At 40.2% G+C, this 11265-nt stretch overlaps 1 protein-coding gene across 1 annotated transcript; it reads left to right on the top strand.

Annotated features, from left to right (window-relative positions):
* Positions 1-904: 904 nt before the first annotated feature.
* arid5a (AT-rich interactive domain 5A) lies at positions 905-9769 on the top strand. The gene is made up of 7 exons (XM_015057645.1): positions 905-1258; positions 2532-2602; positions 6140-6308; positions 6406-6458; positions 7645-7742; positions 7827-7986; positions 8079-9769. The coding sequence occupies exons 1-7, from the start codon at positions 1255-1257 to the stop codon at positions 9294-9296; spliced, it is 1773 nt and encodes a 590-aa protein (XP_014913131.1). The 5' UTR covers positions 905-1254; the 3' UTR covers positions 9297-9769.
* The last annotated feature ends 1496 nt before the right edge of the window (positions 9770-11265 follow it).

Here is an 11265-nt window from a genome sequence, read left to right as displayed (position 1 = left end):
ATACATATTTGGCAGCACTTAAAAACATTTTTCTGCTCATCTCATGTGGAAAAAAAAATAAAAAAAATAGCCGTTCTGCATTGTCTTGGCATTTTATTTTTAACCAATATCAACAACAGTCAGTAGAAAGTGTTTTGAAGAAGTAGAAAGATCTCTCTTCCTTAAAAATGTGAAGACTTCAATGCATGCAGCCTCTGCTCAGCAAGTCTCACAACTTTTATTATCCCTCATGTTTGGGCGTAATTACTCAGAAACTCCATGCTTGCACCTGAAGCATAAAGATCCAAACAGCTGCATTTTCTATGTAATCTGAAAAGGTGATCTAAGTTCAAACACATGTCAGAATTTGACCGTTTTATTGGCTACTAAAGAAGCAGGATGTACATTTCACCCGTGTTGTTATAGTGAAAGCATAAACCTTTGCCTTCCTGCACTTTTATTAAACATTAAACTCAGCCCTGTGTGTGACACCGCGTTACGCCCCGGCTTCCTTTATTTGAAGAATAAATGTAGAAATCGATATTTGTTTTAATAGATATCCAGGAAATGTGACACCGACATTCAGAAGTCTGCAGACCTTTATTTGGACATCGGTTGAGTGCTGCTTTCACTTCCTCAAATTCAGACAATTTTGCTGAATTTGAGTCAGGGTTGTGTGTGCTTATAATAATAGGTCTGGTTTTGCTCCAATTGAGAAGAATCGGTTTCAATATAACCGTGCGGTTGTTTGCCTTTTTATTACAGGTTTGCAAACTTCTGTTCTTTTTTTGATGTGAAAATCAGTCTTTGTCAAAGAAGTCTTCTAAATTATTTGTTTACATTTGTTAAAACTGTAGCAGTGTACAATAAATGTGCATGTCATGATCAACCCAAAGACACAAATGAATAGTTTGACATCCCTTAAAAGCTGAAAAGACACAATTGCTGTTCTTCCATTAATAGTTCAAATCTGACACTAATCTGTTGTTTAGTAATGTAACACAGCAGCTTTTTTTTTTTTTTGTCAATCTGAATATCAGACGATGACACGCATGGTGAGAACTAATACTGTGAGACTTGGCATGAAAAAAAAAAAAGAAAAAAGAAAAAAACTCGGTTTCCCAGCCTCATTCGCTGTCATGGCATCATCAGTCAACCAATGAAACTGTCCCGCAGAGACATCTTCCTATTTGGTGGTGTGAAGTTGAAGAGGCTGTCGCATGAATTACTGTCACAAAACACAGCGAGTCACAGAGTTGAGGACGGCTGCTGGAAATGGGTGAGTGGTGACTTGATCACTATTTACTTTACAGCACACACGTCACTTATATGTGTAAATAATTTGAAATGTTAGACGGAGGTAGAGTAGTTCAGTAGCGTGTCATGGTAAATTTGCTAAATGGTACAAGTATTGTGTGTATTTATATATCTATATATGTGTGTGTATATATATGTATGCAAACTGAACAATATATATATATATATATATATATATATATATATATATATATATATATATATATATATATATATATATGTAAAAATACATACATAGAGCTGGTTTTATACTTTCACACTTCACTCATTTTCTATAATGTTGATTTTACAAAAAAAAAAAAAATTCCCCATGTATTTTAATTTGAATATAAAATGTTAAAGTTAGTCTGATTACAATGATTCAAACGGTCCAGTAAAAAGTCAGGCTTGAAGTTGATCATGTAATTCGGCGAGTTGTGAAATGTTGTATTAAGAATATTTCTTCATCACCTAAAATGGAGAAGTAAGAGGCTACTGAAAGCAGAATTAAAGGTTTAAGCCACAAGCACAGGAAACAAGTGATCTGAAAAGAGAAGCATATTGGTTTTGTCTTGAAGAAGAAAAAAAAAACTGATATCACTGTGGGTGGAGGGCTCACAGGGTGTCGAGGTGCTGGCTGGTGAAGAGTGGCATCTCTTTCTCAGAACTGCGTCTCGCTCCCAGGCTGTTGATTTCTCCTCTTTAAGAGTTTGTGTTTCAGTTTCCCCTAAAACGTTAGCGACGCTGGATTCTTCCGATGGGAGCGAGTTCATTCTCAAAAGACAAGGGTCTAACTTTATAGGACAATAAAACAGTTGTATATCACAGATAGCTTACCGCATTGTTCACGTCTCTTCTCTTGTGACCAAAATACAGAAGATAATTAAGATAATGACCAAACATTATAATGTATTTTTGGATTTCTCCATTTCCAGATTGCTGTCGTTCTTAGTTACAATACCATACAGTGCAGCATTGAACCGGTGGTGTTCTTGAGCAGGAAGTGGTTTTGCAACCTGTGGTTTTATATCACACTCTGTCAACAATATGCTCTACAGATTACTTCTTGTGTATCTGTGTGTGTGTGTATGTCGATCAGTCACCTGACCATTGACGCGCACACACGTTGATTTCGAATCTTTTCTTAATTAGAAGCCTTCTCGAAATGAAGAAGTGCTCGCTTCTTTGAATTCAGATTCACAGTTAGGTGACTTCTCCTTCCTTTGTGTTTGTGTGTGTGTGTGTGTGCGGTGTAGCTGAAGAGGACCAGAGCGAGGCATCACAACAAACAGCTGGGAGCGATGAAGACAAGGCGAGAGCGAAACAGGTACCAGAAATAAAATGTAAAAAAAATTTTTAAAAAGCCCCTGTCAGTTGGTCCTCTGGACAGTTTCCTGCAGTTACAGTTAATTTGTCACTACAGACATGACTGCTCAGAATGTGTTATCTGTTGTGTTTTCATTTCCCCTTTTTGCTCGATTTAAGTAGCCGTTTGATGGACTGATTGTGTGTGTGTGGGTGTGTGTGGGTGTACAGTTGTTTCATGTTTTTTTTTTTGACTGATTGTGAAATGAGTACAAGGAACATGCTTCTGCTTTGTATTCTAAGAAGAATCAACAAAAAAGAAAGCGAGGGAGAGAGGCAGAAAGAGAAGGAGAAAGAGAGAGAGAGGGAGGGAGAGAGAGAGAGAAAAAAAACACACACACTTGCAATATTTTATTGCGCATAAAGAAACTCAACGCCGCTGTTCTGGTAACTGAAGTGAGAGGTACAATATGAGAAGCATAAATTAGCTCATCAAATTTCCAAGGCCAAGTCGAGTTGAAAGCCCGGCGGTTTCTGCGGTGACTTCTGCCCTCCAGATAGCATCGATCCTGAGCGCCGATCACAGTCATCGTGAGAATCGCAAACACAACTCACTGACATCATCACCCACACACTTTTCCAAAAAATTTGATCAGTGAAAAATCAAACGAGCGTTTCACAATGATATTCTTTCTCAGCGGTGTGGACCGAGAGCTGCGAGAAGAAAAGAAGAAGAAGAAGAAGAAAAAAAAAAAAAGGGGGGGGGGCTACAGTATGTGGCTCCTAGCACAGACATTTCCTGTAGGCAACCGTCGATGCATAAACCCGAAACTTTTGTGAATCAGATCGAGAAAACAATGGTTGAAAGTAAAGCAGGCCCCTTTGTGAGTGTAGGTGAATTTCACGCAGGTTTCTAATCAGATTTTTTTTTTGTTTGTGCCGGAAAAAAAGTATCCTCTTTTCTTGTTTTTTTTTTTTTTAAACTCTCGATTCAGTGTCCTGAAAGCTTTAGCTAAACCCTAAGGTGGTTTGTAAAGTCTCCTTTTTTTTTGTTTTGTTTTATGATCGCGAACGTTTTCACAACAACAGTGGAAAAGTCAGAGCTGCTCCCCGTTTAGCTGGGAACACCGACGTCGGCCGCTGCGCTGTGACTCAGTCGGGACTGTCTTAGTTAGAGCTCTGCACCTTCACTATTACTCACTCTAGAGGTTTGCTTCTCGGAACCAGGAACCACATAGAGGAACTTGATTCAATATGAAACCGCCTCTCGCTGTTTTGTTGTACAATGAGCGCCGCAGAAATAGCAGCTTCTGGGCCTGATGAGTCAAAGTAAAATATTGACGATCCAATCTGGTGAAATTTGATCGGGGAAGCGGCGATGTGAGAGTTTACATTTGAATATGAAGCGTGAATTTTTCAAATCCTTTGATTTCACTTCAAGTGACAGTATTTTTGTGGATGTGAGGCAGGCAGAGGTGTAACCTGTTTTGTGCGCTGAGTGTGAGAAGATGGTGAAAATATCTCAGCGGGTTTATTTGTAGCTGGGGATTCTGGTATGTGGTTCTAATTTCAAAATTGCAAAATAATAATAATAATAATAACTCTCCAGAGACCTGCTGATTGTTTGAGTCGGGTGTGTTGAAGAAAAGACATCTCAAGAGTTGCAGGACACTAGAACTGGAGTACTGTAGCGCCTCCCTGGCCCCGAGCTGACCGGAAGAAAACAAACATTATTTCCCAGACTTGCAATCCACCACAAATTCTTCCTTTTAGAAATATCCTAGGTTGAGAAAAAGGCAGACGGTGATGGCATGAAACCAAAAAAACCTCAGTCTTCCTGCTGCACATTTGCCTCGAGTTTCAGTGTTGTAGGACGACACGCTGCCTTCCTGAGCTCTTAACGCTGAAGCACACGTCATTCGACCAGCCATTTCAAAGCTGTCACGGTTTTCGGACCGTCGGCGCGTCCTGCAGCATGTCCGCCAAATGTTACGACGATTTCCCCCACAACCGTTACTAAAATATCGCATGTAGCCTACAATAGGAAAGCTTAATCTCATCCAACTGTCCATTTGGAGATGTGGAAAAAGACTTGATGCGATCTCACAGCACACATCTGGTCCTGATGCAGCAGACCACTGTAGGATGTTATTTTTCCAGCAGTAGAAACAGTTGCTGTTTTTCTTCTTTTAAATTATTGTTTAATGCAAAGCAATTAGATCATGTTACATATTTTTATTGTAAACTGAAATGATACTGCTGGGTTTTTTTTTTTTTTTTTTTTTTTTGGGGGTAACCAAGAAAACCCCCAAAAACATCAAATACAAACTGATTATTAAGTGGTTCCGCCCGTAGTGCAACAGCTTTTTAATCGTCTTTCGCTTAGTGATGTTCTTCGTTAGATACTCTCCCATATCTAATTTAAAAAAGTGATTGTTTTTCAAAACGTCACCGATGAGGCAAATCATGCATCTTCGTTTTAAAGAGGCTTACAGAGAAAAACATGCAAGGCTGTGTGGAGATGTCGCTCAAGAGTGGGTGGTTTGGTGGTTGCTGACAAGAAACTGAACCTCAAAAGGAGAAGAGCCAAACCAATCAAGATGACTTTACCGTACGCAGGAGCAGAATTTAGAGAGTCCGTTGGAATTTTTTGCAATCGAGTTTGCTCTAATTATTCTTTCATGTCAGCGGCTGCTCGCCCTGGCGCTTCTCTGACAGCAGGAATGGCGTGTATGTATGTGATCAGACACGTAAGCCAAATGTTAGTCATACGTGGTTGGAATTTTTAAAAAAAAAAAAAAAAAAAAAAAAAAGATGTGTTTTGATCTTCTATATCATGGTCTAATATCTTTATCATGCTAAGAAACACAAAGAGTATGATTTTTTTTGTATTTATAAAAAAAATTTAACTTTCAGAAAAAAGGCTGCAGAGCAATGAGCTTCTTAAAAGTCCTCAAATTTTTAAACTAATAAAATCTTGTTTCTATAGGTAATCAATAGCATGAAGGCATATATATTTAAAATTTTGTGTTTGTGAGTTGTATATTTTAAGAAAAAAAATGTTTGGTGGCTTACAGTTAGTTGTCTTACCAATACCCCAACTAGTTTTCTGTATAAGAAAGAAACCATAACTAGACACAACAACCATCCCAAATGTGATTGATGTGACAAAACCTCATTCAGTCTTTGTTTAACATCTGCCCTACCAGAAGTAAAGTTTATTTTTCCACCACTTATAGTCTTTTGGCAACAGCTTGTTTTTCAAAGTGCCATCCGTGTTACCGTTGACTGACAACTCTAGACCAAAAACCCCACAAGTCTGCAGCTTTCTCTCCAGACAGGATGTGTAGCGGTTATCTATTGAAAGTAGCGGTAAAACCCTACTCTCTGATTTTGATGTTTCATTTCAACATTTGTGTGTTTTGAGATGACTACTCTTTCTCATCTATAATATGATGCATTCAACTGTAAATTGAGGTCCTACACAATGCACAGCTCAGTCTTCGGTGCCACGCTCTATGAACTGAACTTATGATTTTTGTTGTCCCTCCCCCATCAGGCTTCTCCCTGCATTATCGAAATTCACGACTCTACGACTGAATGCGAGGAAGAAACGGGGCCCAGTAAGGTGCCAATGGAGGAGAAAGCATTTGTAGCAAGTTTGCACTGTTTTATGAAAGAAAAGGGCACACCCATAGAAAGGATTCCCCATCTTGGCTTTAAACAGAGTGAGTAGATCTTAATTATCAAGATTCATTATTCACACAAAGTTTGCATTAAAATATGTTGGTTCTGATGCATTTTTTAATTTTTTTTTATTTCTAGTTGATCTCTGGATGATCTACAAAGCTGTTGAGAAACTCGGGGGATATGAATCAGTGAGTAATATGTTGCTTATTTGTTTTGTAGTGGCTCCGTGTTCACTGGTTTGCGTTGGAAAACACCTAATTGGTCATGCTATGATGCTGAAACATGGTCACAATGGAACCACAATGGGGGGAGGGGAGGTGGGACAACATATCTGTCTATGCTCTCAGAATATTATGTTCTTTTTGGTGTCGCCGCATTCGGGTGAGTACCGAGAGTGAAACTCGCATGTACGTGGAACCAAACTGGGCTAAAGTTGACCACCGACCCTTTGCTCCAGGGGTGTAAACACAACAACAGGAGGCCACTCACATTTGCTCAATCTGAAAAAATAAAAGTGTTCTTTCAGGAAAGTGAGCCAACTGACGTGGCTTTTGAAGAATGGCCAGCCACCACCTTCCTGTGAGACGTTTTTAAAATAGCTCTGAAAGCAAGCGCGTATACCAAAACGCCCAAACACAGGATGCATGATTGAATTACTACATTACAAAATGCCGGTACAGTTGGAAATTATCGCAAGCCTCAATTTGATGGCCAGGCTATTATTTGCTCTAAATGAATGCATATCTTTACACGATGTTTCAGGATTCCGATAAAAGAGTTAGCAAGCAGTTATCACCTTACCTGGACTGTATAACTCCCCTGGAGTATTCATGGACATAAATCCAGATTAGTTTGTCCCAGCAAACTGAAGCTTAAAGCCGTTCCAAGAGTAATTGAGATGAAAGTAAATTTCTGCCATCTTAAAACAGCTCTCTTCATAAAAAGGTACTTCTTTATTTGAAATTATTATAACACAGAAAATAACAGAAGAGGGTTGTACAGAACAGGTTTATGTATAGAGTTTAAGAAAAGAGTTATTGTCCAATATAAAAGTAGAGTGGCGTATATTTCTGCACTTGAGATTAACGTTATCATTATCATTATTTTCATATGCTGCCTTACTTTTTATTAAGCTGATCAGAACCTTTAGCTGTACTGCTCCCAGTAAGTGTTTCAGACGGGAATATGAGCTACGGTGCACCGCCTCCTACCGCCTAGCAAAATGATGCTTTAAAAGCCCATACAATAGAGCTAGCATCACTAACTGTTAGGTTTTTGAGACCACATGCATAAATTAAGAACGTGTTTATGTTAATAAAAACTCACAATGTTTCTGATCAAAGACTTCATCTTCCTCGTTGTGCTGATCAACAGGTGACAACTGGACGCCTTTGGAAGAAAGTCTACGACGAGCTTGGAGGAAGCCCAGGTAGCACCAGCGCTGCTACCTGCACTCGGAGACACTATGAGAGGTGAGGAGGATTCATGTAGGTGGTCAATGAATTAAGAAAAAAAAAAGACATTTGTAAACCTGACATCCAATGTCCGTACGACAGGTTGGTGCTGCCGTTTGAGAGGCACATAAAAGGGGAGGACGACAAACCTCTACCTCCAAGCAAACCGCGGAAGCCATACAAGAGGAATCAGGAGGGCAAAGTGAACAAGATTGACGGAAAGAGGAAGAGGAGTCATTCTGAGAGAGAAATGGATTCCGAGGTAAAGAGCAGACGGTGTTGTTTAAAATCTAAAAATAAAAAAAGTTCATATCAACATGTGAGTAACAAAATGTTCCCTGTCTTATTTTGAAGTTACCCCAAAGAAGCCAAGATGTGGTCTGCCAAAGTGAATCAATGATGAGTCCTCATTTCGCCCTCTGGCCTCCCAGCTCTGACAGACGCCACCCGGAGCGACCTCAACCGAGCAGAACCGCTGGAGATTTCTGCCCCCCTGTAAACGGCCACGTCCTGCAGGCTCCCAACAACTGGATTCCTCATCTTCCCTCTGTTACTGGAGAGGTCATCTCTCCTCTGGAGAAGAAGAAGCGAATGGCTCAGGCCAGCCTCAGTGTGCCGCTGAGCTCCCAGAGAGAGGACAAGGAGAGGCCTTCAGTCATCCACTGCTCCCAGTCTCCAGCCAGGGCTTCTTCCAGCAGAAACTGCAATTCCTCTGAAGGCTCTCCATTGCCCTTATCCTCCTCCTCTTCGCGCAGTCCTTCCCCCCTTTCCGTTTCCTCAGAAGAATCTCCAGCAGGCAGTGGGGACAAACCCAGACCCAGCTCAACGTCGGCCGAGAACTGTTCGATCGCAGCCAAAGTGCAAGAGGACAACAAACCCGTGAGCTGCGATCAGCCGGCTACAAACACGTCGGCACAGAAGAAAGACGCGCCTCTCGTCAGCTCCCAAACGCTGACTACTGACTCTGTAAAAAGCCAAAGAAAAGACTCAGCCTGGAACCCTTACCACAAAGTTCACGGCAAATATTTCGCAAACCCTTTCCACTCACCGCCTTCCTTCTCGCATTCTACCTCCAGCTTCACCAAAGTCACTCCCAAATCCGTGCAGCTGCTGCGGCCTTCTCCCATTCGGCCAGGTTACAAACTTCTCCACAGCAGGCTGCTCCAGACGGACAACTCTCTGCCTTTCACCAAGAAGCTGGGCGGCGTGACCCCGTGGTCTTACCCGACAGAGAAGAGGGACAGGTCAAGGACGGTGCAGCAGAAAGTTCCTCCCAGTCAGCAGGGATTGTCTCAGTCCGCCACTGCCCTGCCGGCGTCGTGCGTCCTGTCCAGTTACGACAAATCGGCGAGAGACTCCCGGCACCATCAGCCATTATACCCGGCGCTCCTTCCCCACAGAATGAGACTCCCTCCCTCCCAGCTAATGTACCACTCTATGCCAGTCGGTCCGAGTCACTCGGCTCTCATCGGTCCGGCCGTTTACCCGTACCCTTACGCCATTCCTCTGCTAAGTCCACAAGTCGGATACCCGCTACCTGCCATGAGTTCGGTTTATCCTCACAAGCTTTGAGGAGGACAATTGAACATGTTAGAGTATCTTTCAAACTAGAAGAGAGAAAATCAGGGAGGTATTATGAGTCAAACAAAACCACTAGAAATGCAACAATTATCCACAGCTGCTAAGACCAAGGCCACTTGAATCTGTATCGTGTAAATGTGAAACTGCGTTATTTTCATCCTGTCTTTGTGTTCCCCCACAAAGTTCTACTTTATTATACATTAAAATAAAAGTCATATTTTTTCAGCCAATTCACACATCCGGAAAAGTTTAGTATTTAAAGGGGTTAGTTTATCCACAGCATCAGCCTTACCTCATTAACGTTTGATTGCACTGTTTCAGTTCTTGTTCTTAAATAAAAATAAAATAAAAAAAAGCAACTCTGCTGTTGTTTTTAGTACTGTAAAGTCAGAACAGTAAACAATGTGGTCGCTCTTTTTGTTTTTTTGTACCTTTTATCAGTGTTAAATATCTTGTAAAAAAAAAAAGAAAAAAAATGTCTTTGCCGTTGTCAAAATGTATTTAAAAAAGAAAGTGAAAAGAAAGAAATAAACAAAAATCTTTAAAAACAGTTTTCTTTTTTTTTTTTTTATTTGCTGATTTTTGTTCAGTTTTTTAACAGGGCCCATTTATTTGCTGTTCCCGTTGTAGCTTTTGTTTCTGCTAACACATTTTTTACTCTTTGTTTTGAGTTCTGTCTGTTGAACAAAAACACCCTGCAGCGCAGAGTTTACGACACGCCGCTGTGGTCTGTCATGCTGAGCGTCACTGCTGTGGCATGGGCAAGGTGGAAGTAAGTTCGTCGGTGGTGAAAATAACAAAGAATTCTTAGGCAAGAGCAATGAGGAGGAAATAGAAAGAGGAAATCACACAAATGAGATTATGCTGCAAGCCACAATGTGGTCTAAAACAGCTGGAAGTAGTGGAGCAGATAACAGAAATTCTTGTAAATGTAAAGTAAAACTGAGAAGGAAAAAAAAAAACAATGTCACGTTCAGGCCCAGGAAGTATTGTGGATGTGAAAATATTTTCGCGCGCTGAGGATTAAAATTCATTTTCAGTTCGCCTGACTGCGCAGGAGTTCAGAATGTTAGAAAATTAGTGAAATGTGATGTCATGGTTTATATTGTTATGAGGGTAGAAAAATGCCTTTCCTTTCAATCTCTAAGACTCTTGTCTATTTACTTCTGCCTTTACTGTCTAATTTGGGTGTGATAATTAAGGGCAGTAACTTTAGCAGTCCAAATGATTTTCCAATGACAAGGCTGACATTCAGAGTATAAATGCATGCTACAACTACAGTTTTAAAGTTCCTTTGAATTTTGTACTGTGCAGTGAATAAAATGCAAAGGACAATTAGATTGTTAGAAACTATTTTGTAAGCTAACTCCATAAACCATACATTCCTTTCACAGAGCTCTGAATTCCCATGTGAAATTTGTTTCCATCCTAAGGTAAACTTCATTCTATAACATATTCCCCTGTCATGGACTGGCAATCTGTATGAGATTTACTCTGCCTTCTGATCACGCACAAATCCCCAACAAGGAGACACAGGTATAGACAACAGACTGATGCTTTATATTATGTTTTGTAAACCTCAGTTTATTTTAAGTGATAAATTTCTCAAGCAGAGTCAACACTGAATGCGAAGCTGAGAAAATCAGTTTTCAAGTGTTGCCGCAGTTATTATCAATTGGATCAAGCCGCTGTAACATTTACCGTTGGTACATTTCGCAAAAGTAAAAGTCTGAATTTTACTTTGTGGCACTTGGTTACCAGTAAACACACTCATCTCTTAGCAACAGATTAGCAACAAAAATGGTTATTGTTCAAAAAACATAAGATTTCTTCTGCTCTTTTGAAATGCTACTTAAGTATTTTACACTAACAAGAATTGTGTAGTTGGTGAATTTTGCAGAAAAGTTAATTATTTTTGTCATTGGTATAAGATATATTATAAAACACATTCAACACAAAA

The sequence above is a fragment of the Poecilia latipinna genome, unplaced genomic scaffold (assembly GCF_001443285.1).
Source record: "Poecilia latipinna isolate Pla-1442-1.1 unplaced genomic scaffold, P_latipinna-1.0 Scaffold1477, whole genome shotgun sequence".
NCBI classification, from domain to species: domain Eukaryota; kingdom Metazoa; phylum Chordata; class Actinopteri; order Cyprinodontiformes; family Poeciliidae; genus Poecilia; species Poecilia latipinna.
The sequence above is the reverse complement of the archived record's forward strand: the minus strand, read 5'-3'. Positions and strand labels throughout refer to the sequence as shown.

Bases quoted from the DNA above. Each gene is read 5' to 3' on its own strand.
- arid5a (XM_015057645.1), top strand. The intron at 2,603-6,139 runs GTACCAGAAATA...CTCCCCCATCAG, and splicing joins ACAAGGCGAGAGCGAAACAG to GCTTCTCCCTGCATTATCGA. The intron at 7,987-8,078 runs GTAAAGAGCAGA...CTTATTTTGAAG, and splicing joins AGAGAGAAATGGATTCCGAG to TTACCCCAAAGAAGCCAAGA.